The sequence below is a fragment of the Excalfactoria chinensis genome, chromosome 23 (assembly GCF_039878825.1).
Source record: "Excalfactoria chinensis isolate bCotChi1 chromosome 23, bCotChi1.hap2, whole genome shotgun sequence".
Lineage (NCBI taxonomy): Eukaryota > Metazoa > Chordata > Aves > Galliformes > Phasianidae > Excalfactoria > Excalfactoria chinensis.
The window spans coordinates 3,378,703-3,406,133 of record NC_092847.1 but is presented as its reverse complement, the minus strand read 5'-3'; the positions used below and the strand labels follow the sequence as shown (position 1 = coordinate 3,406,133).

Here is a 27,431-nt window from a genome sequence, read left to right as displayed (position 1 = left end):
AAGAGCCACAGATGCATAGTGAGGGAGGAAGAACGCTCCTCTGCCTGCACTGTTCTGCATTGCAAAACTGTGAGCTCTCAGTACAGTGGAGGCAAACCATTTCCTTTCCAGCACGTGACCTTCTTGTAAGCTTTAGACAGCTTTTTCTTGGTCTCTGTCTCTGAGCCTGCATCTCTTTGCAAAGAGGCAGCCTCCGTTTTCTACTCGGAATTCTCAGCATTGTAATAATGTTACTACTTTGTCCTCTTTGTATACGATGCAGTGTATTTATTGCTTCTGTAACCTTCTGAAATGTTCCTCCATCAGCACTCCCCCCATCTAGCTTCATGCTATTTTTCATTTAATTTGCAGACTGAAAAAGGCAGTGCTTTGCACGAAGCTGCTTTGTTTGGCAAGACAGATGTGGTACAAATATTGCTGGCTGCAGGTGAGAGAATGATCCCATTCTGAAACAATAACGTGGTGAGGAAACCCCTCTTTAGTGACAGCACTTCTCCAATCAGTTGCCAAAGTGCTGTTCCTCAGGGGGAGTTACAGGAGAGGTTATCCCATGGCGTTTGGCTTTAGGTTTGCTTCTACAGAGTTTTTTTAGCTCCGCCCAGTGATGAACACATGCAAGCTGTGACTTGATTCAAGGTGTAAATCTGTGCTTGTTTGAAACTGTTCCTGCTTTTGCCTTTTCTGTACCTACTGCTATAGGTATCGATGTGAACATAAAGGATAACAGAGGCCTGACAGCGCTGGATATCGTGAGGGAGCTTCCTTCTCAGAAAAGCCAACACATAGCAGCTCTCATTGAAGGTAAGCAGTGAGTGGGGGCAGGAGGGAAGAGTGCAAATTGTGCCTGTGCAAGTACAAGGTGAAGGTCTCGAGTGCTGGAAAGAGTTGAAAGCAAAGGAGCTACAAGTCAGTGAGGATCTTCAGGGTGTGGGAAGAAATGATGCTGCACTGCTCAGGTGGATGGTCTCTGGAGCAGGGATTGGCAGCAGGACTTCCAGGAGTGGATTTAAGGGAGATTAACTTCTTTGCTGGAAGAGCGAGGCATCACTTTTACAATTTCAATGGGCTTAATTGAGCTTTGTTTAACTCGCTTTATAAGTAAATTAAAATTAAGGGTAGTCTAAATCTGCTTGCAGAATGCAAAGTAATGGCTTTAGATATGGTTTTGGATTAACTCTGCTTTACGTGTCTGTAGGCAAATAGTCACCCACTGATCCCGTGTGCCGCTCCTCGCTTCATTGTGAAGCTTGAGCACGGATTTCTACAGATGAGATTTCCAGAAGAGAACCTCGGTTCCTTATGGTTTAGAATTGGCCCTTTGCATCTGCCCACATTAGGGAACAAAGTGTGGCATCTCAGCTCGACTCCTACCTTGTAATTACATTATCTCAATTTCCTGTCAGCTGTGGGGGGAAAGATCAGAAGCGTGTGCAACTGGTGTGTATTATTCTCAGCGTTTGAGAGCTCTACAGGTTCAAAGCTCTTTGTGGGCTTTTAATTAAGCTTTGTTTGTGAGGCTGGTCAGTGTCATCTCTGTACTGAAACTGAAGACATAGATGGGCTTTAAAACTGAGCCTCTTGCAGGTCAATGCTGTTAGTTTGCTCCTGTAAGTGAGCTGCCTGCGATGGTGCTGTCTGACTTCATTCATGTGAGCTTAGTATTTCTGACTTGGTCTGTGGTTTGGAGACCGCAGCTAGAACTGGCTTCTCTGCTGCTTAATGACCCCAGAAGACCAGACTGTGTCTGTTTAGTGCTGCAGCCTGTGCCCGGAGCACTAAGTCATTGCTCCCTCACATTATGTCCCTCCAGGAGCTTTGCAGCTTTCTGATTAAAGTGTCTGTAAAAGTTCAAAGGATCCTTCTTAACCTTGTGCATGTGATTAAAGAGGTTGACTGCTTCTATTTCAGGATCTGAGCTGTGAGTTTCAATAATGTCCTTTGGTTATTTTTTGGGGGGAGACTTAATGCTGGCAGTCGGTTTCCCATCTGCAAGGGAGAAAATCCCATCTGCTGGAGTGAAGATAAATCTAGATGGCCATAAACTGATCCTTGTTGTCGCCCCACCTCGTTGCAGATTACACAACTGGGAAGAAAAGTGCCAAAGCTGCAGAGAAGACGACACAAGCACCGCTGGCTCCAAGCACTGACCCTGCATGCTGGATCCCTCAGGGTAGGTTCCACACACCCCAGGGCTGCTGCCACTCCTCTTCCTGCCAACGCTGACCTTCAGAGGATGGAAGCTACCAAGGATGCCCTTCTTTCCTCTCTTCCTCTTGCAGGTGATGTGGAGAAAGCAGTGACAGAGCTGATCATAGACTTTGATGTGAACCCAGAAGATGAGAGCCCGTATGAAGCTCTGTACAATGCCACGTCCTGTCACTCCCTGGACAGCCTTGCCAGTGGGAGATCTTCAGACCGAGAGTCTGTGAACAAGGAAGTGGAAGCGGCTGGCCTTAAAGCAGCAGGAGTCAGGCCTGTATGTAGCTGTGTGCTCGTCTTAGTACAAGATACAGTGTGCTGTTTATTGAACTAGATCTTAGTGGGTTTTATCCATCTATGTACTGTTCTGTGTTGATAGCAGCTGATGTGAAATAAGCTCAGCTCTATCAGACAAGAGCGAGAAGGAGGGAGTTGCTTGAGGAGCTTTCTGGAGTTTGTCCCTAAACTTGCTCGAGCCTTTTGCAATGAGCAGTTTCTCTGCTCTGTTTCAATTAGCCATTAGATGGAGCTGTTGCAGGGCAGGAGCTGACCTGGAGATGTCTTTAGCTCTGCATCAAGACAAGACAGTGCAGCTCTAACTGCCTGCAGGCGACCTTGGGATATTTGAGGAATGCGGTGCAGCACTGCCTCCTTGATCTCCAGGGTTTTTCATTAAGAGATGCCTCTGGAATCACTTATTCCTGTTACTGTTTCATTAAGACACGAGTGAGTAGCAGCACAAGGAGTAGTCCCTTTCTACACATCATTATGAGTTCATTACTGATCTTATCCATGCAGTGCTCTGCCACAGAGATGCCAGTCTGGATCTGAATGAATTGGCTTAATTAATGAAACAAACCCGTGTCAACACCACCTCCCACCTCAGCATGGCTGATGCTCCTGTGGGTCTGAGCTGTTGTGCAGTTACTGCTCTGTAGGCGTGCATGATCAGCTGTGGTCCCTCCAGTGTGCTGCACTTGGTCCATCTACAGAAGGGGCTCTGCCCAGACTGGTGTCCTACTAGGGAGGAGGGAAGGCAGCACTGGGAGCTCTGTCCTGTTGGGATTCATCTAAGCTGCCCAGATTAATGTGAGGAGGTCCTCAGCACGCTGTGCTCCCATCAGTGTGGCTGTAGTGTCAGGAAGCAGAAGGGGACACGCTTTAACATGGTGATTGATGATGGTCTTCTGAACTGCAGAGAGAGCGGCCGCCCCCCCCTGCTAAACCTCCGCCCGATGAAGAGGAGGAGCAGCACACAGAGAAGATGGGCCATGGTGCTTCCTGTGAGGTACGTGAGGCTGCAGCTGGAGTGCTTTGCAGCAACGAGGCTTTAAGAAAAGCTCTAATCGTTTGGATTCGGGTAGAAGCAATTGTAATATTGCTTTCCTTGCAGATTGAGTTGGGGTGTGTTTTGGTTTTTTTTATTCCTGCACTGCTGCAATCACTTGCCATGGGAACTTCCTTTGTGTGGTTCTTCCAGGGCACCTCTGTCCTGACCTTCAGCCTTGCTTTCCTATTCTTGGCTGGGAACTCCCATAGGAAGAGATTTTTCTGAATCACGTTGGGATGTGGATCGTTGCCCACTTGTAATGATCCCACTGAAAACTTCTTCATCCTCTGGGCTTCAGTCTCAACTGTTAGTTCCTGCTTCCTCTGTGCTTCCAGCTGTGCAGGGGATGTGTGGGCTCGTGGGTTCCACTGACGTGAGCAGAGCTCAGGGCCTTGAATTCAGCCAAGATTCTGGCCCAGCATATGTTAAAGCTGTCTGCAGAGGTCAGTGTGTGGGAGCTGCTTTTTGATTAGAGCTCTCTTATTCCGTGTTCCTGCTCCTGGGCTTCCTATGGCTCATTTTTTATTCACTAGTCTATGGACCTCAGATGCGAGGGCTTTCTGGGAGCACTCAGTTATACCTCAGGGTGGGATGTGAAACCACAGATGTCGTGGTGACCTCTGTTGGCACCCAGGAAGGTCTTCAGTGCAAAAGCAAATCTTGAAGATTTCCATTTTCAAATGCAGTGAGATGCGTGTGAAACTAATGAAGTGTCTGCTGCCTTTGGCTGTTGGAGCAGACTCCAGTTCAGCAGATCTTTGCTTTGCATGTGTTGATGTCCTGAAGTCCCCACGAGGCATAAATGCAATCTGTTTTCTGAAGTATGTCAAGTCTACACAGGATAAAAGTAAATGCAATTTGCTGTAATTGGACTGACTTTATGTGGAGTGGAGCACCGACCAGTCCACAAACAGCAGAACTGGGATGTCAAATTGTGGATTCCACTGCTGCTGTTTGCCAGTGTCTGATAACCAGAGAGGAGAGCTGGCTGTTGGGTCACAGTACGACTGAAAGGCAGGACTTGTTTATGGCAGCAAACATGAGTGAGAGAAGCGTGCGTTGGCTGAGTTACTTTGCCATATTTAATTTCAAAACACCTGCTGTGTTGTCCTGTCGTTAAAGGCTTTGGAAATGCAGTCTGTTAAAGGAAGTCCTGCTGCCAATTCCTTGTGTGCAAAGTGACTCACTGGGGAAACCTTGATTTATTTCATTGATAAGAAGTGCACACAGTGCGTGTAGCTGCATGGCAGTGACCTGCCAGCTGTACCCAGGAGGCACTTTGGGTGCAATTCATTGGCTTAGGTTATTGTTCATTTGTTACGTGCTGTCTCTGGGTTGGGCAGGCACCAACAGGAATATGCTTAGGGATGGCTGTAAGCTTCTCAAAGCAGCATCCTGATCAGCCAACCCCAGAACGTGTTCTCACATTAGGGCCGGGGCACTTAGTCATCCAATGCTCTGGGGTTGGGCCAAACTCTGGTCTTAAAAGTAGTCCTTTGATTGCGTTGCCAGGATAGGGCTATCAGTCAAAGCAGATGTGCGTAAACAAGAAACTGAACTTCCATTGTGGAAAAACGTTAAGTATAAACAGGGAAAAGGGCTGACTGTTTGGAAGGCGCCGAGTGCCCTCTTTCCCTATCAGCAGAAACCTTCTGGGTTTGTGGCTGACAAAAAAGCTTCTGCCTTGTCAAATTCAACTTCAGTTTCATTTCTTTGCTGCTCATCTCCAGAAAGGAAGCGCAGGCAGAAGGCGCCGTGACCACTCAGCAGTTCTCTCTGCAGTGCTGGGGGGGGAGGAGAGAGAAATGAAATACCCTTTAAAAAGTCTTAACTTAAGACTGCATTTGAGGCTTTGGAAGGATGAGAAATGGAGACAGTGAAGTGTAATCAGGCCTTTGAATGCACACGCTGACATTTACAAAGCAAAAGCTGGGAAGTGCAGTGTGGCTGGGAAACTTCTTTCTGCAGATACATTCAGTGCATTAGAAGGAGGGCAGTGCAGCCATCATCGTCTGCAGGAGCCTTAACAGCACGCTAATGCCTGGCTCCAGGTCCAGGCTACAACTGTTCTGACAGGCTGCTGCTGTGCAGTATTTTTCCAAGATCTCTGGCAAGGCCCAATTCCTACTGTTACGCTCTGATGTTTTTTGTGCCACCATCTGGTCACAAGCCTTTCTTCCTTAATTTGCTCATTATGAGCTCTTTCACCTGAGAAGGAATTGGTGTGCCTGGCAGCTCATGTCAAAGCAGATAGAACAAATGCTTTCAGTTGGGCCTGACCTGCTTCCTCCCATTGGGAAGCTGATTTAAAAGCCAGCTGGGCTTACACAGGGATGCAGGACTTTGTGTCTTTCCAAGCCTCTCTGAAAGGCTTCCAGGTGTCCTCGCTAGGTCGCAGCCAGGCAGGTACCTATTTGCCTCTGAAGAAAAAGATGCTTCCTCCTAGGGGAAGAAATTGGAGGCAGCTTGTAGTCTGCTGTCTAGACAGGGGCAGTTCCAGGAGTCTGAGCAGTGCAGTTCCTTGGGGGCTGCTGTGTGCAAACCAATCCTTCCCTGTCCCGGCAGCAGGCAGGGATTGCTCACTCTCTGGCTCTGATTTGCTCCTGCTGCGGCTGCCCGAGTTGTTAGAGGCACACAGGGGCTGTGGGACGGGGCTGCAGCCAGCTCTGACCAGGAGATGGTGCTGGAAGGCAGCTGCCTGGAACCCCCTCTGCTGCTGGGATGGCACATGTGGCTCCCAAAGGGCACTGGGTGACCCGTGGGGTTGGGACCAACATGCACATGGCAGTGACTTCCCAGGGCAGCTCCATGCAGGTTCTGTGTCACAAACAAGCTCTTAGCAGAGGCTTTGGGGGATTTAAATGAGCACAATCACTGCTGAACATCCTCAGGTTCAACTCAGTTTATGCTGCGTTGCCTGAGGCCCTTTTAGTCCTGAGTACGTGGTACATCCTGGGGTTAGACATGTTAGATCTGATTTCCTAAAAGGTGGCAGGGATTTCTTTTATGTTGTGGTGTGGGGTTTTTTTTCCCCTCTAGCCATGTCCTAATAGGGCCAGTAGTGAAATAGTCAATGACGATGCAAATTCCAATAGCAACAGCAAGTCTGAGTTGGGCTGAACAGGAATAATGTGCTCAGCTCTTTTCTCACTCCCCGGGCTGTCTGCAGACTTTGCACAGTAAATCAGTTGGTCAGTGCTAGAAATCTGTCAGCAGCCTTAAATACAAGAAAATAAAAGGCTTTGGGGATTCTTTTTTTATTTTCTGAGAAAAAGAGAGAGGGTATGTTTTGGATAACAGCCCACTGTAAAGGTGTTGGCCCTGCCAATTCCTTGCTTAAACCATGGAACGAAGAGGCCTTGCAGGAATAAATAGCACTGCTTTGCTTATGCTGTTTTTCATTAGGCCGCTGTTGCACGAGGGAAGAGCAGAGGAAGCGGAGCTGAGGAAGAGGAGCACCCTTACGAGCTGCTGCTTACAGCAGAAACTAAAAAGCCAGTGGCAGTGGATAGAAAAACAAAAGGTAAGTGACCATCCCGAAATGCACTGAGCAAAAGTACAGAGGGCAGAGTACTTGGAACAATTAAATGCACTGGGGTGGAGTGTCTGGATTCTGCACTGCAATTGTTTTGTTTCCTGGTGATCTTCCCTTTTATAATGGAGAGATCTAAACATTCCTGTACAAAATGTACACAGAGGAAGAGCAAATCCGCTGTTCTGACAGCTGAGGGTTCGCAGGGACTTATGGTGGTAACTCAGAACGTAAATGAATGCTGTGCAGCGTTGTTATGAGTGAGATGAAGCAATACAAGCACTGAATGAGCCGTGCTCTCCATCCAGCTGAGACTGGAGACCTGCTGGTGTTGCATGTTTGTATCAGCAGATGATCAGCCCTCCTGTCCTGGCAATAAAAACAACACTGTCGTGTTTTAAAGCTAAATGGAGATGTAAGCTAACAAAGGGATGAAGCTAAACATGTACGGAGCAAGCTCTTCTCTCTTCTTCTGAGCAGGAATTTGGAAGGATTTAGTTTGGACTCTAAACCCGGAGCCCATCTCATTTTGAGGATCATGCAGACTCGGTCTGATGCCTCTCTCACCTCCCTGTAGGAGCTGCAGCTTTCTCAGTTCTGTTTCCCCTTGCAGCCCAATAGCGTTTGTTCCTTGAGTCCTGCTGCACTCTTGGCTTGTATGGGGTGGCACAAGAGGTCATTGTTTTCCCACCAGTGTCTGCCAAAGCCACTTGCTGCCCGAGGCAAAGTTCGGATGCTTTTCAGGTTGGCTCTCTGTGGTCTCAGCGAGGGAAAACAGTCCTTGGGCAACAGCCATTGAACCAGAATCTTTCAGGAGATCTTTCCAGTGTGCAGCTACTGCTGATTATTCACACACGAGCTGCCTCTTCTCCATTCTGTGGCTACCAAATGCAGCTTAATGTGAGCACAGATTCATGTAACTGTGTTTGTGAGGAGCCTAAAGCCCTTCCACTGTTGTGGGGGGAATCCAAGGAACACGGGAGAGCTTTCTCTTTTTCTAGGACTCGTTCACTTCCTTAAATACAAGGAAGTATTTACAACCAGTGTGGCAGGAAGGAGCCTTTGATGCAGGTGAGGAGCTGCTCCAAAGGAGCTTCTCCAATGTATTTCTCACCTTGTGTACTTCTGAAGCTCAGCAGGGCCATTTCCCATTGCTCTCCGTGTGGTGCTGAATGTCGAGATGATTGGGACCCTCTCATGCCTGTTCTCCAGAGGGTAGCAGCTGTTTTCCAAAGCGACTCAGAGCTCTCTGCAGCATGGCTACACGTGTGGCAGTGTCCATGCCCTGCAGGAGCTGCAGATCTTTGGCAGGACCCCACATCATCTTTCATCTGCTTCAGCTTTCATGACCCCAGTAGGAAATGAAGCGGCTGTTTAGTGGTTATCTCCATTTTTGTGTTTTTTCCCCCTCTTCTCTGTCGTTCCTCCCTGTATCCCCTCTCAGCAGCCACAGGTAGTTTCTTTCTGTGCAGAATGTTTCCTCGCTGCTCTGGATCAGCTTTGAAATCTGCAGCCTTACACAAAAGCAAATGTTCAGCTCTCGCAGTAGCTGGGGTCGGATGCTGGGAGGACATGGGGAAGCAGATGTAGCTGAGTCTGAAATGTGAGTATGTGCTGATGTGGGGAGAGAGGACGTTTGGGAAGTAATGGAGCCGTTTTGGCAGAAGTGAAGCAAGGGACTAAGGACCAAATCGAGGTGCTGGAGGATTTTTCCACCTCTGGATCAGAGGGGTCCTGGAGCATCAAAGGCAGCAGCTCAGCTCCAGGACAAAGAGCAGATTGAGGCATGGCTTGGAATTGCTCCTTGGCCCTCGATCTGAGAGGCTGCGCTTCTAGATGTTGCTTGGTGACTTCTGGAGGAGCTGCTGGTCGGAAGAGAAGGACTCTGATGTGCTGTTAGAAGGGCTCTTCAGGGCAGCTGCCAGGCAGAACTGCAAGCATGCTGTTTTTAATGGTGTCTTTCATATGTGATAGCTGCCTTTGTTCCCCTTGCTGCAAGTTGCCTTGCGTCCAGTGACCAGATGAATGTGGCATTATCTGCCCTGCTCTGGTTGCCTTTTGTGTGCGTTGCAGCGGTTTGCTGTCACATGCTGGAGCATTAGGAAAAGTTGGCTTCATGTTTCGGGCAGAGTATCAGAAGTGGTTTGAGCCAAGTGCTTTCCCATCTCCTTTGGTAAGGAAACTACGTGCAGTCTCACGCATGAAGTCAGGGCTGTCAGACCTTGTAACAGGACTTGAAAATAAGCCAAGAGTGGTGAACTGCGCGTGGACTGATTGGGAGGAGACTGTACAACTCCTGCTGCGTTTAGGGAGAGACTGATGGAGGATGAACGCAGAAAACACCTCTGAGTGTGGATGTGTGTCTTGCTTCTGAGGAGGGCCATCCGCCAGTGCTGTCAGCAGCCTCAGGTAGGACTGACTCGGGTCTTTCTGCTGGTTATCAGCAGTTGGTGCTTGTTGAGGTTCTGCTGGCTTGCTGCCATAGCAAACCTGGCTTCAGGTCCTCAGTTCAGCTTTCCTCCTGCTGGAGTTTTCCTCCGTGGTTCTGCTGGTTCAGCCAGGAGTGCCCTCTGTTCTCTAATCCATGGGTCTGAACTGACCCGATCACATGGGCATCCCTATGGGGAGTGTATGGGCACACAGGGCTGTTACAAACCAGGGTGGAAGGAATGGAAGCTTCTTGGTTTGCTGCAAGATGAATGGTAACGTGGGACCAAAGCCTGCCTGCTCTCCTTTGGTTCTGTCATCACTGGAGGACAGACCCTTTCTCCATGTCTTTGATCCTTCAAGCCTGCATTTCTGTTGTCACAATGTACTGAGAAGCTTCCATGCAGGGTAATGTCAGGACAGTGTTCCCTTCGCTTTCTTGAAGGGCGGTGGGGGAGGGAGTACACGTAGCCACAACTTTAGGTGGCTTTTGGAGGGTAAATTTTGTCTCAAACGACTGAGGTGATGAAGATGTATTTCTGAATTTCACATGCAGCACCTCGCTATGTAAACGAACCTTTGTGTTTCTATTTTACTGCAGTTGAAGGTTATTTTTGCACCTCTAAAGTAGTACTTTAAAGGCCAGCTTCCCTCTCAGTTGCAGCCTTTTATGCCACAGGAGCTGGATTTGCATTCTCACCACCTGACAAATTACATGATGTAGCACAGGGAGCCTTTTGTAGGTGAAGATTAGAGACTGGAATATGTCCTTGCTACATTCTAAGGTTGGGAAGCTTGAGCAGAGAGCGGCTGCAGTAACAGCTTGATTCTCCTAATCCAGGGGCATGAAACGAGCCCTCCTTGTGATCTGTAGGGAAACAAACTTGCTGGAGGCAATGTGGCTGCAGCTTGGTGTTAGGAGTTTGGGGAAGGGCTTCATATCTGGGATCATCAAGCTGCTGGCAGGGGAGCATGTAATTGAATCCTTCCTGGGAAGCAGACAGTCTGTGCCTGGAAATGCCCTCCAGTGCCTGTTGAAGCAAACCCCCCTGTGGGTGAATCCTGTGGCAGGAGCTGGCTGAAGGACTCGATCAGCTGTGCTTGGGTGTGAAACCAGCCAAGGGACATGAGCAGAAATCCCTGTTTAAGGACAACTCCCTTGACAAGTGCAATTGGATGGGGATGCCTTCGAAGGTAGATTTGCTCCCTTTGCTCCATCCCTTCCTTCCCTGGCAGCTCTCTTGTATTTCAGAGTCTGTCTCCATCATCTCCAGGATGAATGGGCGGCTGTGATTTCTGTGCAACAGGAGCCCCTTTGTGAGCTCTGGAGCACTTTGTTCTGGCAGCACCCGGCACGTGGCACAAACTTCTCCGAGCTGCCTGTCTGCATTCAGCAGGAACAGCAGCAGAGGTTACGCTGGGACACGGGAGAGGAGATCTCCAGGGAAGGGAGGAGAGGAGGGAGGGCTGTTGAATTGGTAAGTTCCCTTTCAGGGTCACACATCCACGTCCAGTCCCTCTTTCAGGATCTGTATCTTTCTTACACCAGTCTCTGCTATGTATACAGCATGTCCCATCTCTTCTGAGCTTTCTCTCCAGCATTACAAGCTCAGATCTCTGTGCACACCAAGCAAACACAGCCTGACCTTCAGTTCTTCAGGTGCTCCCGGCCCACACTGGGCACGGCGCGGGTAAGGCTTTGCATTGCCACCTGCCCTCAGTGGCTGCAGCCACAGAACATGTGGGACATGTACCCATGCAAGATGATCAACAACTACTTCACTGTCCTGGAATCCCAAACTCACAGGATCCAGAACAAAATGAGCCCCAGCCATCGCTTGACGCCGGCGAGCAGCGAGGTCTGCCAGCGTGCTGCCCTGCCTGTTAACCTCCGCTCCGGCTTTTGCTGCTCCTGACTCAGCTGCCAACCCAGCAAGCTGCATTTCTGTGCAGTAAACAGATGCCTGGGAGGGACTGGCTGGTGCTCACAGGGCATGTGAGACCCCGGGATCTGCATGGCGTGCGAGGATGAATGGCTGATTCAGGCCCTTCCTGCCTCATTTCTGGTGTGGGGATGCACCACAAAACCAGATGTGTTGGTGCTTGGAAATGACCTGGTCAAGCTTAGTGCAAAAAGGATACTGGGGGGAAGGAGCTTAATTTCACTATTGTTGTTAAAGATAAGCAAAATGGATTAGTTCACTTTGCCTCACTCAGTGAGATGAGCATTCCTTTGCCAGCAAACAGAGGAGTTCCCTCTTCGTGTCCAGATACGCTCCTTATATTTCAGAGCCACGTTATTGAGGTGCTTTGTTTGGTTGCTCTGTAGTTGTTCTCCATCCCAAGTGCTTGTGGCAGTAAATAGAAGTGGTTACATTCTGCAGACCACCACAGACAGGCAGTGGGATCCCAGGACCACGCGAGCTGCGTTTCCTTGCTTTTCTATCCTTTGCTTTTGCTTTTTATGTCTATCCTGGCTGAGGCGACCATGTGTGTGTTGCTGCACACGCTTGGCAATTGGGACCGGTGAATTATTGATGATTTACCTGATATTGGGGATGGTGGCACAGCAGTAACCCAGTAACAGTGCTGCATTGCTGGGACAGCCGCTCGTGCACGCAGCTTTGTGCATTAGCATTCAGTGCCGAGCGCTTTGCTTGCAGCAGAGAGCCTTTCTGACGAGGCTTTTTATTGCATAAACTGTTTATTTCTCTCCCCCTGAGTAAGGAGGGGAGGTTAAACTCGGAAACCACGAGGGAGGAAGACATTGTTTTTTTTGGGGAGCAGCTCTTGGAACTTGCAGGTTGATTGCAGTCCAGAAGCTTTTCCCACCCTGCAGCTGGTGCCAAGAGCAGGGAGCGCTGCTCTAAATAACACTTTGGCCTTTATGGAAATGTATCAGATGTTCCAGGAGCTCCGTCTCTGCTTCTCCTACCTCGCTTGCTCTCTCTGCAGGATATAGTTAGCACTTGTCTTAACCTTATATAGCAAGGCCTGATAGTTAGTGTTAACAGGAATAAAACAACACGGAGAGCTGCCAGATTGCATAAATCAGGCCAGTGTTTGGAATTTCATAAATGCCACGACTTTGGGTACAAGTTGAGTGCGCGGAACAATACGGAACTGTTCTCTCTTTATCTCTCCCTCCCTCGCTGAGGGAGGGCGGGAGGAGAGCTGCAATTTCGCGGCTTCTTCCATCTTTTTAACTTTTTTTTCCCCCCCTTCCTTTGCTTTCATCCCCCATTGAAGACCACAGGAGGAGCAGCGGTGGCCGCAGCCAGGACTGTGCAGACAGCCAGGACATCCAGGTTCCGGAGCAGTTCTCGGGGTTGCTTCACGGTTCTTCCCCCATCTGTGAAATAAGCGAGGACCCTTTCAGGCTCGTTCCCTCCGCGGAGAAAGGAGGCGTGGAAGCAGCGACTCACCCACCTGCTATGCAGCTGGAGGATGCTGATTTACCTGCCTCTGCATCAGCACCCACCGGCTCTCCAGACCAAAACCAGAAAGCGATCTACGCAACCGTCCAGCACACGCACAGCAACCGGGCGGATCCTGAGCCTGTAGGCACGCCCCACGTGCTGCAGCACCCCGGCGGTGCCGAGGACGAGGGGGACAGAGTTGGTGCTGTGGGCAGAGCCCACCCGGGGAGCAAACCCAAAGCCGAGCTCAAGCTCAGCCGCAGCTTGTCCAAGTCGGACTCTGACCTGCTGACCTGCTCCCCAACAGAGGACGATGCCATGGGGAGCCGCAGCGAATCGCTCTCCAACTGCAGCACTGGGAAGAAGAGGTTGGAGAAGTCGCCGTCCTTTGCTTCCGAGTGGGATGAGGTAAGGCTGAGCTTGCTGGAGGGCTGCAGTGCCGGGGGTGAAACTGCAGTGTGAGCTCCTCTCCGCTGCGTTGGCCCTCAGAGGGGTCCGGGGGGGTTTGTGTTATTTTTGCTAACTCAAACCTCATCCATAGGAAAATGCTGAGTTACAAGTGGTTAAACCTCTCTCTTGGCATTTAACGCCTCTGTTGGAGCAGGGAGAAGCAGAACTGTGAGGGGTTGGGGGCTTTTCAAAGGTTTTGTTGTTTTAAGTTACTTAAATGCAGGGCAAGCCAGATAAGTTTAGCGCTCTCAAAATGAGGGAGTATTGATAGCAGTGATCCTCGTGGGTTCGTGCTGACTCCCTCCCAGTTCTTCCCCTTTAGACTCCTAGAATGTAGAGCAGAGGTTTTGTGGGTCCCTGCTGCTGGAGGAGAGTTGTGTCCTGGGTTCACACAGCTGGAGAGCAGCGAGTAATTGAGCACTTCCATGGATGTAATAGCTCCTACTCCACATGGTTATTTCAGAGGCTTGTTAGAAGGCGCTTTATTGTAGTCCGGGAGGCCTGCGGATGGTTAAATATTTCATGCTCAGAAAGTTGGCCCTGGTGAACCACTCGGGCGAGATTAAGTGTCCCTCTGAAATCCAGCACCGCAGCATTACTGAAACATTCTTTGGAGATGATTCTGTGCTGGTGGAGCGGCGGCGCTGCACAAGAGATAAGCTCACATGAACCACTCTTTGTACACTGAAGGGAAATACGTGGCCCCGGCGTGTGCTGGGGGTCAGGGCTGTGTGTGCCGGGCTCGTGGCAGAGGGGAATGGCTGCCCCACGGGATGGCTGTGCCCCCTGCCCGCCCCTCATGTGCTTCAGCTGCCTCCCTGACCCCAACCCAGGGATCAAATCAGCTTTGGGGGGCGATGGGCACGAGTCGATCCTTCAGTTCCTGCGCTTTCTCCCTGATGTGTCTCCAAAGAAGGAGGTGTTTTGATTGCTGAGGCTTTGCTGTTAATTAGCTGGGTTGGGTGCAGCGCAGCTGTAACGGAAGGCATCCGAAAGGAGCAGGGAGCTTTCCCTGCGCTTTTTGTGTCTCACCAAAGTGTTTACAGCACATGTTGAAAGGGAAAGGAGCCTCTGGCTTTGCAGCGCTGCAGCCTTACTGGTAGCAGAGGTCAGAGCTCAGCATGCCTGCGCTTCCGCTGCTGGGGGGACGGAGCTCAAATCTGCTTCCCTGCTTGTAAACAAAAAGCGTCGCTTCCAAGCTGTGCTGCCCAACAAGCCCCAGGAGGGAAATGTGCTCTTCCTCCGCACCGCGTTGAGGTGAGGAAATGTAGAAAGAATGTGAAAAATTCCCATCTGTCTGCAGCAACGGGTCGGTGAGATGAGGTTTGTACCATCAGAACCCGATGGGTTTACGTGTTTTCCCACTTCCTGGGGTAATTCGAGCACCTCGTGCAGTTGCTGTGTAGCAGCTCCCTGCGGCTCCCCATCATCACAGTGATTCCACACCAGCCTCCCTCCTCTGTGCCTCAGTTTCCCCATCTGTGAGATGTGAATGTTGTGGTTCCCTCTGGAAAACCCCATGCACGATTTGTTGCCTTTAGCTCGCTTTGCTCCCTGTGGCTCTGTGCAGAAGCACACAGGGTCTCTCTCTGCCTCGTGGTGCACGTGCAGCTCTTGCATTGTGAGATGCTGTCAGCAGGAGGGGCACACTGTGCAGCAGTTTTTGTATGGCATGAAAGGGAGCTGCTGCTGGTTGGTTGGCTCACATGGCCAGGCTGCTTCCTGCTATAGGATATCATAAGGCTGCTATGGCTGGTGGTGAGGAATGCTGGGCTTTGCACCTGCAGGGAGTGTTTGGGGTTTTCATTGCAGTGATTTGTCTGTGCAGAATTGGGCTGATCCGGCCGGTCGTAATGACAACAATGAGACTTAAACACAAGCAGTGCTGGCGTTGCTCTGGGCCGTGGGTGAGTGAGATCTGCTCGGACAGAAGGGTCACAGCCCTGCAGCCGAGCGCTGCCAATGCCCTTTGTTGGAAGTGGGAGGTGGTGCAGCTTTGCCAGAAGGGTGGGCTGGGGAAGGAGTGATTCACTTGGCAGCACTCAGCCCCGCTCCCTGTTGAGCAGCTCCAAGGGCCTGGCCCAGCTCCGTGCCGCAGAGGAGAACACATCACGGCCCACAGATGCTGTAAGCAAGCAGAGATCAGCAAACCAAACAGGGATGTGTTGCCCAGGGAACAGAGGAGGGACCGAAGGAGGTGAGGATCAAAACTTGCTCCTTCTGCTGCCTGGGAAGTGAGGGCAGGGAGAGGAGCCGCGTGCACAGCAGAGCACTGCCCTGCAGAACTCATCAGAGGGCTGAAGTGATGGATTTGTTTGGTGTAAGTGGCTGATGAATATTGAGCAGCCGTGAGATGAGCGCACAGCCGGCATCACTCAGCATGAATTTTGCATAGGAGAATAAACTGTTTGTGTTCCTGAAGGAGCGGGGCTCAGCCCTGCTGCCAGCCTACTCTGTGCATCCATCCGGGCCTGTTTGCAGGTGCTGCTGCAGGTGAGCACATCTGGCAGGACTCGGGCCCAGATGGGCTGAGCTGCTTTCCCCCCTGAGCATCGTGAGGCTCCCTGGATGAAAGGCAGCGTATGAACCTCTGGTGGCTGTTTAATGAAGTCTGGGGGATGCACAACAGCCGTGCTGTGTTCCGGGCCCATACGGTCTGATGGTTTTCAGACAGGTTGAGGTGTTGAACGATTCCTTTTCTCCTACTGCAGTTCTGGATCCTCCTATTCCTCGAGCAGCTGAGCTTGGCCGTGCTGGAGGAGGAAGCCCAACCACGCTGCTGCTCATCAGCAAACTGCTCTGCTCCTTGGGGAAGCAGCTCCTGACAGTGAGAGCAATTAGAGCTGCTGCAGCAGCCCCAGGGGGCAGCGATGGCTGGAGAGGAGCTGGGCTGGGCTGTGCTGTGCTGTGCTGCCCACCCCCTGCCGTGCTGTCAGCTTCCTCAAAGCGATATTTCAGGTACCTGGGAGATGCGTCCCACATTGCGTTGCTTTTTGCAGGATGAGTGACAGCCACTGAACACACACAGCAGATCAACTGGGCTCTGTTTGTCCAGCACATCGGCTGAGCTGACCTGTGTGGCGCACAGTCAGCGCTGTGAGGATGGAGGTGGATGGGACTGGAGGGATCAGCGAGACAAATGGGTTGGAGTGAGATGCGCATCCCCACTGCTTTCTGATGTGGGTGTTGTAGAGCTGGGAAGCGCGATGGCAGAGGTTGTGCTGCAGTGGCTTGAAGTGCTTGAGCTCCGTTCAGCTCATCAGGACCGCTTGGCTGCTTAAGCACCCGGTGGAATTACTGCCTTAATTACACTCTTGGAGTTGAGGATCAGGAGTGTTTGCATGGAGATGTGGAACTCAGAGGAAAGCTCTCCATGCCAAACCCACCACTGCCTTAAAATACACTCCGAAGTTGAAATTCAGAGCTGCACGCTGATGTTGAAAGGAAATGCAAATCTCCCCCTTTGCCATTCAGGGGGAGAGCTGCTATTCAGTGCCTGGTGAAACTGCATCCTGTAAGAGCTCGGGGTTCCTTGTTCTGACAAGCTCTCAGCTCACCTGTTGGGCAGCAGCTCCTGCATGGCCAATGCTGTGGATCAGATACTGAGGTCTCAGGTAATGGCTGCAGTTGGGAAATCCCTATGTTAAGGCTGTCCTTGCTCCCACCAGCTGCAGCTTGCAAGCTGTCCTGCAGCATCCGAGGACGGTACTGGCTCCTTCCATCCCTGCTGTCAGCATAAAAGCCCCCATCCGCTGCCTCCCGCTGGCTCCGTGCTCCTGAGGGCTCCTTCCAGGTTTCCCTTTGCTCCTTTGTAACGTTTCGTGGTACTTTGGTGATGGGAAGTGATACACTCCGTGTTTTCATCCTGACTTCTGCTGCTCTAAACAAACGTGTCCTTCAGGATCTCAGTAGTCTTAACGGGCTGATTATTCTATTGTCTCCAGGTCCCAACGTTTCCTCTCACTTTTCCTGTACAAAGGCCCCAGCAATTCTTATCATCCTCAATGCTGGACGTTTCTTTTCCCTTTGCCCCCCTTGGCAGGATTTCTCCCACCCTCGTTACCTTTCTGACCAGTTGTGTTTCACAACTCAGGTTTGCTGTAAACCAGAAGTGTCCCGGGCCAAACCAAGCCCCCACAGCAGCCTTCTTGCTTGCACTTTTGGACTGTTTGCCTTTCTTTCTTTGCCTTTCTTAAGGTGAGTTCACAATAAGCAGCATGCAGCCAGCCCACTTCCCTGAGCAGTGTGTTGTCTCAGTGCCATCCCTTGGCGTGGGACATCCAACTTTGCTATGCCCTTAAATAAGAGACCATTGTGGGGCTCCATGTGCAGGGATGAAACAGCAGTTAGTTGGATCAGTCCTGTATTAACCAAAGACTTTAGTGGGGGGAAGTGCCTTGGCTCATCCATCCTTTGCATCAGCAGGAGAAGCAGCGGAGCAGGCAGGACCTAATTGCTCGTTAAGGCAGCACCTGTTGTATTGTCTCCCGGATGAATGTCTGCACACAGAGCTCTCTGCTGCCTGTGAGTGCCCTCGTTTTGAGCCTGGGACGTGTTGGCTTTGCAAAACACCTCCTGCCTTTCCCTGGGGTTTGGCTCCCGTGTTGTTATCTGTGCTGCTGTCGCACCCAGCCTCCATTACAGCGATGGTGCTGAGGGGTTCGGGCTGCGTTGCCTCGCTTTGCTGGGCTGCAAGCTGTGAGATGTGGCTGATGAATGGGAAGCAGCACATCAGATGCAGCAGACTTCGGCTGGTGTTGCTGCTGGGGAAGGCTCGGCGGGGGCTTTTCACCACGTGTCTGCTCAGCTTGAAACAAGAAACAGGAGGAGCTGGGCTGGAGTAATGACTGCTGTACCAGAAGCCTGGGAGATGGGCAAGTATCAGCTGAGAGATGCTGTAGCCTGAGGCAGGTGGTGGCAATGAGCAGGCATTCATTTCCAGGTGCTTGTAGGGGTTGAATTCAGCCCTTGGGTTGCCCTGCCCTGCTCAGGGTGCAGCTGCTGCTGGAAACACTGACTGCAGGCTGAGCTCCCCATCCAGCCCGACTGCTTGCAGCATCTCCCAGGAGATGATTTCACAAGTCAGCAATTAAAAAAGAAATTCCTAAATCCTGATGAAACTGCTTTTCCTCCCAGCAACCCCTGGACAGCCAGCTCTTGTTTACCAGCAAATCCCTGCAGCACTTGGTGGTGCCGATACCGAAGACAGCAGCCGCTTGTTCCTGTGCATCTTTATTTCATTACAGGCTTTGATCTGAATCACTCTATTGCTCCGTATTCGTGTTCCTTTGCTGTGAGCCCAGGGATGCTGCAGGACAGCACTTTGGTTGCTTGGTGCCCTGGTGTTAGCTCAGAACACTGGGTTTTTCCCAGGGTAAAAGCACCAGAAGTGCTCTCCTTTGTGCACTGAGGTGTGTTGGATTGTGGTAGGTTCCCTCTCGGAGCTGCTGTGGGCTCACAGTGTGGCTGTGGGGCTCTGCTGGGGTGGAGCAGTGCAGGGTTTGCCCATTCCCTGTTGGGGTGCTGGGGGGGAAGCTCTGCTCAGAGCCCATCTGGGGGAGCAGAGCTGCAGAGCTCCGAGCAGAAGCTGCTTTCCCAGATGCTGACATGCCCATCTGTGTTACTTCTCATCCCAGGACAACCTTGCTGTGTCCTTGGGAATCACTGATGCTGTATGCAGCGACCAGGCACAAAACTTGTGCTTTTATATCGACGGTGAATTGTAAGGGCTTTTCTGCTGTGGGTTTATTTAATACAGCCCCCCTTCCATAGTGTCAGTGCTGGGTGCATGGCATCATTTGTGCCCCTGTGCTGCAGCACTTTGTTTCCTTTCCTTGTAGGGTTTTTGCTTTGTGGCTCGTGGGCCAAAGGAACTTCATGGTGCAGATCCTGCTGCGCCCTCTGGATTAGGAGTAACACGTCTGGCTGTGTGGATTTGAGACACAAAGAGATGTTGTGGTTTTATTTCAGTGGATGCAAAAGGAGGAAAGGAAAAACACACAACCTGGATCCTTCAGTGGAAAGAAACAGGTTAAGCCAAAACAAATTGGAACTGGGCGTTCAGGCTAAAAACCCAAGTCTGAACTGCAGCACTATATTTAAACGCAGTATTTTTGTATTTAAATAATTAAGCACTGGGAAACAGCAGCCTGGGAATGCATTTGTGTGTGCTGTTTTCAGTTTCGGTGCTCCTGCAGCACCTGCAAGTCTTCAGCACGGAGCTGTCAGAGCCGGGGCTGTGTTTGGGAACCATTGAGCCCCCCCTGCAAGGAGAGCAGTCACTGCACCAGGGGAGCTTGGCTTGGCACCCACAGTTAAACTGTGCTTTGCACTCAGCTATGGAAACAACCACGAGCAAGGAAGGAAGCGGATCTGTCATGGTGTCGGCCCGTGGTGAGAGCGATGCTTCCAGCATCCACCACAGCCTGGGCTCAGCCCAGGACTAAAGCAGGCAGCATCAAAGCCCTCGGTCTGAGCTGGAGGTGAGGATTATTCTGCACCATCCCAGTAGTTGTCTGCAGTATTTCATGGCCTTTGTGTGCAGGTGGTACATAAGGGATGTGTGATTTCAAGGCTTTGCTGGGGAGCTGCTTGAAGGGGCAATAGCAGATGAAGCAGGTGGTTCTGGCTGCAATGTGTGCGCTGAGACCCTCTGGTTGGCCGTCTCAGTAATCTTCCTCCACAAACAGGGGCAGCAATCAATGCTTTTCAGTTACTCAGTGTTGTCTGCAGGCTCAAGCAATAGCTGCTGCATCCTCACGTGTCCTTTGAGCTTCATCCCAAGTCATGAGAACTGGAAAAGCTCTTCGGAGCTTATGGACAGGAGCAGAGCTGGTGGAGCGGAGGTGAATGCCACAAATGCCTCCAGTGGAGGAGAGGAGTCAGCAGGCAGGGTTGTAGCCAAAGGAAAACTCAGCAAAATCCCTTTATTTCCTCTTTATCAGTTCCAGTTTTGCTGACCCCACACTTAGAGTTGCTGCAAAGTCGCTGATTTATGGAAGGGCCTGAAGTTGAGCTGAGAAACGATTATTTTTTCCTGCAGTTCTCAAAGCTGCATTTCTGGGACTTCCTTATTTTATTCAGCCACAGCTGACCATAAATAGGCAGATGTGATGGGACGGTGACCAGCGGCATTTGGATCTGAAAAGGGGCTGGCAATGTGAGCGCTGCAAACCCAGCCGCCATGCACACGTTTCATGGTCACTTGTCCCTTAAGTGCCGCCTTTGTCTGCTTGGAATTGGGGTATTTTTGTTGCTTGCGTGACCTCATTCTTTCTTACTTCAGCCTCCGTCCCCAAACCTGAACTCAGAAAGACCAGAAAGAAAAAGTTGTGGAAGAGCTGAGGTTCGTTTTGTTGTCCTCTATCAGGCTGTGCATCAGCTGTGTGCTCAGCAGCCAGCCTTGCAGGAGCGCTTTGCTGGGAGGTTTCTGTTTGGGAATCTCCCTCTGGGGGCTCTTTGTGTTTTTATTTTCTGCCTGGTTATAGATTGGAGATGGAGGTCAGCGAGCAGCCCGGAGCCCCTCCGGGGTCCCATTGCTCTCTGGAAAACAGTGGGCTTTAATTGGTTCACGCTTTCAACTACTAACAATTCAGAGCTGCCGTACTGAGCTGTGAGTTATCGCATCTTCCATCTCAGCACCGTTAACCTGGTGGTTGTCACTGCTGGTTCCCCGCTGTCAGCTTTGGTTTCGGTCCAGTTCTAAGGGTACCGTTGCAGGCAGTGGTTTGTGCCGTGTTTTAATTGCGTGTGCTTTGCCTCCATCCCTTGTTTTGCACGGAGGTGGCTGGGATTGTCTCTTGCTCCCTCTCCTGGACAGCTGACGGATTTGCCCCCATGTCGCTTTTGCAAGCTTGGTCTCTTTTCAAGCTCTTCTAGGCAAGGCAGAGGCTGTGAGCTCCTGCAGGGAGAGCTGAGGGCTTTGGGGATCCCGTTCTGCTCATGAGGTTTGTGCTCCAGAGGGACGGGTTTCTTGCAGCTGGTGGTTTTCAGGCATGGGCAAGGTGCAGAAGGGAAGGCTCTGCAGCATCACAGCTTCTCTGCGTCCCTTCTGAGTCACCCACCCGTGAGAAGGGCAGTCCAGGCAGGGCGCTGTGCTCATGGGTACCTTAAGGACCTTCCCTGGATCGCTCTGGCTGCTGCGTTGTGGGCAAAACCCTGGGGCTGCCTTCCCACGTTCCCGAGGCTCTGTCAGTAACGCAGCGTGTGCTTCTTGTTTCATTTCCAGATTGAGAAAATCATGAGCTCCATCGGCGAAGGCATCGACTTCTCCCAGGAGCAGCAGAGGATCTCAGGTAGCGTACACAGCTCGTGTGTGTGTGTGTGTGTGTGTGTGTGTGTGTGTGTGTGTGTTCTTGCCCGGAGCACAGCCATGTGCTGGTTGCTCTGATGCCCCCATACTCCCACAGCCTGGTCACATCCCCACTGGTGTTCACTTGATGTGTATTAGGGAGATCAGATCTTCTGCACGTACAAAAGGATTCAGTTTGCAGCTGGGAGGTGGTGTAAGGGCTCCAGACAGTACCCAGGGGAGAGAAAGCTGCGCTGATAGCTGAGCTCCTCCAGTTACTGTTGTTCTCAGCAGAGCTGCTGTTGGACCGATTGCTTCCAGCTCTCTCCTGCCTCTCCAAACACGTTTGTCTCAAGTTTCTGCTCTTCTCTGGTGGACAACAGCAGAACTTCCTTTGAGCAGTTGCTCTGTAATGGAGCCGCTGTATGTTCGCCTGTTGGCTGCTCTCACATCCCCACGACAAGCTCGCCTTTGTTCCACATGCATAATGCAGCAGCAAGATGCTCATTTTTGTTACATAAGCGTGGATCCGTCCCTTCAGATGTGAGCAGAACTCCTGACAGCCCTCCGCACCCGCGTGTTGTTATTCCTTAAGGCTCACAAAATGCTTTAGTCCCTTGGATGGCTTTCTGTGCTTTGAGCTGTGTCAGTGTGACTGCAGTCAGCAGTTTCTGGTATCTGCAGCAGGGTTTTTGTATTTAAGAGTCCCAAATCTGTTGCGTGGATTAAGTTTTCAAGTCCCAAACCCAATGGAGGGGTCTGTTTCCCTTTTCTTCCTCAGTGTTCAGGCCAAACAAGAGGGGAAGGAGTGTTTAACCTTCCAATAATGCTGCCTGTGCCCAGGTGCCACCCAGACGTGACTCACAGCAAGGCACAATAGGTGGCTTTGACATCCACATCCCAGCTCAGTCGCAGCCTGACGTGGCGCTCAGCCACACACAGAGCAGCTCTGGGTGCTGCAGCCTGAGTGAGCTGCTCCAGGGAGCGGCTAAAATGAGCTGTCAGGGGGTCTGTCATCTGTACAGTGCATGGCGCAGCTTTGTGTTGGATTAGGAGATGGAAAATGTCCTGATTGCTGCCTCCTGGATGTCTCAAAACTCAGCACAGAGACAAGCAAAACCAGCCCCGTGATTAGGGAGAACGTGGGCTGTGGGGTGGGTTTCTCCCCCATTACAATGTACTCGCTGGAAGGTTTGAAGGCCGCTTTGCCAACTTTCCACCTGTGAAACTCCAGATGCTGTTGTTGCTTCCACACAGATACGACACGTCCCATCGTTTCTTGGTGCATCGCTTCCCTCTGTGCTGCCATGACCTTGAAGCACGCGGCTGCATTGGTTTTATTAGCGGTGCATGAGATGACGGGGCTGTGCCTTTTGTCTTTGCCGTTAGAAATTTCCTTGAGCCAAGGTGAGGGAGGGATCCCGGAGTCATTGAGTGCATTGATTTTCCTCAGAGCAGCGTCCTCCAGCAGCTGTTACAGCTCTGATCTCCGCAGTGCAGCAGCGGGAGAGGATCCTGGGTTAAAACACCTTTGTTTTCATGGCTGTTGCAGGTAGAGGAGGTTGTGGTGTGGGAATAGAGCTGCTCACCCCGAGTTGATGCAGAGCAGCTGCCAGATCCAAGTTGACTGAAAAAGTCTTCCTCCTGCAGTGACCTAATCGTGTGTCCTGGCTCTGTGTGCCATCCAGGAGCCTGCAGAGCTTCCACCTCCTTTCACCCAACCTTGGCAATGCTTTGATTCTTCTCCCCCCCAAGATGCAGCTGGTGATGGGTTTGTTCCTTCTGCTGCTGCAGGAGGAGCTGTGTGTCCTCAGCTATGGAGGGAGCGCTGGGCTTCAAAGGAGGACATAATTGCTTGGCTTTAATGGAGCCTTTGAAACGGGGCTGTTTGTAGTGAGGCACAATGAGCAGAGCTTGATTAAATGGACGCTGGTGAACTTTGCTGTCTGGGGACCGAGGGGGACTGAAAATCATGTACTGCTCAAGGGTTTCAGATGGCCCGAGCCTTGAAGATGTTGACGTAGGAAATGCTTTCCATTGGTGAGAGTGTTCCTATGGGACACCAACCACGTGGCACCGTGTGAGGAGCCAGGAGCTGCCCTGCCTGGGGCCACAGCCTCCTCCAGGTGCTCCTGGCTCTCGATCTGCCATGCTCACAGGTGTGGGCATTGCCAGGCTTTTCCAAGCCCAGCCTTGGTACTGCTATGCACTAAGCAGGGCTGCCTGCAGCAGAGGTGCTTCCCCTGTGCTTGATGAATGAATTCCTCTCTCTGCCTTTAGTCGGGAGCAAAGACAAAAGCAGAACTCGGCTTGTTTGCCTTCCTGCAGTGTGATGGAGGACACAGGAGAGCTGCACCACGAGGGACTCTGTCCTCCTGCATCTCTCACCTCCAAACTGCTCCGAGTGGGCAGCGTCTCCCCCTGATGAGATGCTAATACACATCTGCACATGCAGCTCACGCCTGCCGGAGTAAAGCTTATCTCCATCCATTTGTCACTTGGGCTTTTGCTTTGGTGAGGAGGGACCCCCATGCACCCGCAGCGGGGGGTTAACCCACACCTACCCTAAAGACTGATCGGGGCTTTGTGTTGCACAGGGCCAAAGGGCTTTGCAGGGTGCGATGCAGCGTGTGGGGTTTGGTCCAATCCGACAGCAGCCGCTCAGCACCCAGCGTGCTGCCAAGCCCCCTCCTCTCCCCACTGTGGGCTGTAGCTGTCACAGCGCGTCTGATTGATCGATATCATTAGTGAAGAGGTTTAACATGGAGGGGAGAGGAGGAGCTTTGCACCTCAGCAAAAGCTGCTGCTGCTGTGCAGGGTTGGCAGCAAAATGGACACCGGGCTCAGCAGCAGGCAGAGCCATGAGCTGCCTGCTCCTTGTGCTGCGTGTCCCCACGGGCTGAGCTCACGAGGCTGCCTTGCATGCAAATCTGCAGCCATGCTTTCCTTTCCATTGCAGTGAATGCAGAGATGCTCTGCCAGCCCCTTGCTGTGAGGTCGGAGAGCATCCTGGGCTGCACACAGCCCGGCCCTTCTGTTTTCTGGCATTGTTTCACTTTTGCTGCTCAGGAGTTTGCTAGGGCTGTTCTAATGGACCAGATCGCCTTGCAGGGAGCTTCCCAGCCGTGCTCTCATCTCCAAAACTGGATGGGTTTTGAGGACATTGGGGCTCCTGACTCTCATTTTGTGCCTGGGGTCACTGATTTGCCTGCAGAGGCTCAGTGCCTTGTTTGGCAGCTGCTGCTCAGTGTGAAGAAATATTGGCGGCCTGCATTTGGCTAATGGGTTTTAGTTCCAGTAAAGTTGGGTGCCAGCTGTATTTCTTGCATCTGATAGCACTAATGGCTTCATCTTTCTTGCCTTGTGCACTGACTGAGCTCGTAGCCCCCTCTGTAGGTTTAAGGGCTTCCAGCTCTCATCAGCCCCAGCTGTAGCAACGAATGCCTGCCTTGCTTCTTCTGCACATTGTCTGTGTGTGTGGGCAATGCTTCTGTCGTGGCCGGCTTGGATTGCAGCCCTTTATTCCTGGTGAAGTTTGGCTGGATGTCCTCAGACCACGCCGGGTTGTGCTGAGCTGCTGTGTGCACGCGGGTGATGCTGTCCATCGGGCTTATTCCTTCCTCCAGGAAACAGTGAGGTATAAAAGGGACCTCTCTGAGCCCGCCGTGCTTCTGTCCCGTTACTGTTTGCTTCGAGGTGTGTTTTGTCACCTGACCAACGCTGTCAGGAACCAAACTGCTCGCCTTGCTTTCTTCCTACAACTTCTACTTATTTCTAACCACGTTCTGCCCGCTGTTCCCCTCCCCAGCCCTCCCTGGGACCTTTTAAAGGCAGGATTCCCAAAATCTGGAGCGGGAGGAGAAGGAAGGAGCTGAGATGGCTGAGAACGAGCAGCTTATTTCAATCAGAAGTTGGGATCGGGCTCTCGCTGCGGGGCACGGAGGCTGGCAGTGATCTGCGCCGTGTCATCCTCGGAACATGCACATCTCATGGACCTTTCTGGCTCCAGTCGGATGTCCAAAGCATCTGTTCCCTTTCTCTTTGTACAGTTAACTCCTCCATTCCCCTCTCCAAACAGCCCCGTTCATTTTGCCTTCATTTGGAGTGGTTTCTAAACCAGAAAGCCTGAGCTTGGCACTACTGCAGACTTTTCTCCCGTAAGAGCAGAAATACGTTTTTGAGTGTACAAAAGGTGGAGTCAATAATATGTTTTTAAAGCAGATTCAGGAACTCAGGGAAGGAGCTGCTGTGGTTTCGTTCCCCCACACCAGAACCCCGACTGCCTCCACAAAGGCTGTAGCAGGCAGAGCCCTTTCCTCACCTCCCTCCCAATAAATTAATTCTCACGCAGCCACAAATCACTTGGAACCATCAGAGCAAACCCGTAACATCACTGCTTTGAAAACCCGAGCCGTGCAGTCCATCACTGAGCGAGCACTGAGCAGTCAGTCATTTCCACTGGAGGGTGATAAAGCCGCCGTCTCCCTCCCCTCTCCTGCGGCTTCTGCTGCGAAGGCGGCTTGCTGGATGAAAAAGCTGGGAGGGGTAAAAGAGGATGGAGAGAAGGGAGGGCCAGGCGATGCGAGAGCAGCAGGCAGGACGGCGAGCGTGGAGCTGGCTGCCTTCAGACAAAGCACTGCTGCAGCTCTGCAAGGACACGCCATCGCTGCCTGCGCGCCGGGAGGACCCGCGGGAGGGAAGGATGGAGAGCCGGGGCGAGCCGGAGCTTGGCACTGCAATTCCAGGTTTAGATGCTGCCCTTCTGCACAGGCTGCTTTAGGGTTGGAGGCAGCAGCCCTTTGTGATCTCTGCATCTCTCGTGCTGCAGTGTGTGCTGGCAGGGCTGGCCGGCTCTCCCGACCCCAGCTCGCCCGGAGCAGCTGGATTCCTTACCCTGAGCATCTCCAGGCAGCGCCGTGAGCTCCGCACCGTGCAGCCATTGCAGTGGGCGGGGGTGGAAGGACGGCTCGGAGGGTCGCACACAGCTGCAGGTGACCTGAAGCTTCAAAGAAAGCAAATTCAGTCTTGGTTGTTTTTTCTTTTCTTGCCCATCCTTTTCTTTGCACATACCCTTGGAGCACAGACGTGCTGCGCAGACTGAAGAAAATCCTGCTGGATGCATAGCAAATGCCCTGATGAAAAGGAGATCTCTGAACTTTTCTTGTCATCTCTTAAGCTTCTCCAGAGGAAAGTAGCGAGTCCCCCGGCTCCCTTCCCAGGGAAGAGAGGGAAGGAGAGCTTGTCTGTACGGCTACTGCAGGCTGCTAGGAGGATCCTCAATTACCAAAGGCTACCGGGAGCTGCTGAGGACTTGATCTTGGATCTTGGACTTGAGCTGCTGCAGGAGGAGCAGAGGGTGTGCTCGCTCTTGGTCTCATTTTGCTTGGCCGTGGCTTTTAAGCAAGGAACTGAAATGCCTCGTTCTCCAGAGCTGCTGCCCCTCTGAACTGGGGCTCACATGCAGCAGCCACGCTCAGCTGAAGAACGTGAAGGAAGGGCAAACAGCAGCATGCAGCAGGCAGCTGGCGGCACTGGGTGCGCTGCTTCCTCTGTCCTCCTGGCTGTCAGCCCACATGGAGGGGTAGTTGGGCTCTGCCAGCCCAGCCTGAGCAGCGTGCCCAGGTGCCATGCGTCCGGATAGGCAGTGACATGAGTGTGTTGGGACCCTCGGATTCATGCTCGGGGTCACTCGTTCCTCTGCTCCTCCTAACGCAGTAACGGAGAGAAAAAGCCCTTACCATGGTTTGCCTCTTTCAGGACTGCTTGGGGAAAAAAAGTATAAGC

General features: G+C 51.8%; 1 protein-coding gene across 6 annotated transcripts in view; it reads left to right on the top strand.

The window, feature by feature from the left end:
- Window positions 1-27,431, top strand: part of ANKS1A (ankyrin repeat and sterile alpha motif domain containing 1A) — a 61,818-nt gene that overhangs the window by 20,043 nt on the left and 14,344 nt on the right. For 5 of the 6 annotated variants that reach the window (XM_072356079.1, XM_072356078.1, XM_072356081.1 and 2 more), the window contains 8 exons: window positions 352-427; window positions 700-801; window positions 2,075-2,170; window positions 2,280-2,476; window positions 3,398-3,487; window positions 6,935-7,052; window positions 12,738-13,315; window positions 21,585-21,651. In XM_072356079.1, coding sequence (XP_072212180.1) covers window positions 352-427; window positions 700-801; window positions 2,075-2,170; window positions 2,280-2,476; window positions 3,398-3,487; window positions 6,935-7,052; window positions 12,738-13,315; window positions 21,585-21,651 — 1,324 coding nt within the window. Of the gene's footprint in view, window positions 1-351; window positions 428-699; window positions 802-2,074; window positions 2,171-2,279; window positions 2,477-3,397; window positions 3,488-6,934; window positions 7,053-12,737; window positions 13,316-21,584; window positions 21,652-25,584; window positions 27,424-27,431 lie in introns of those variants that run through there. The other variant, XM_072356083.1, reaches the window with a different exon arrangement.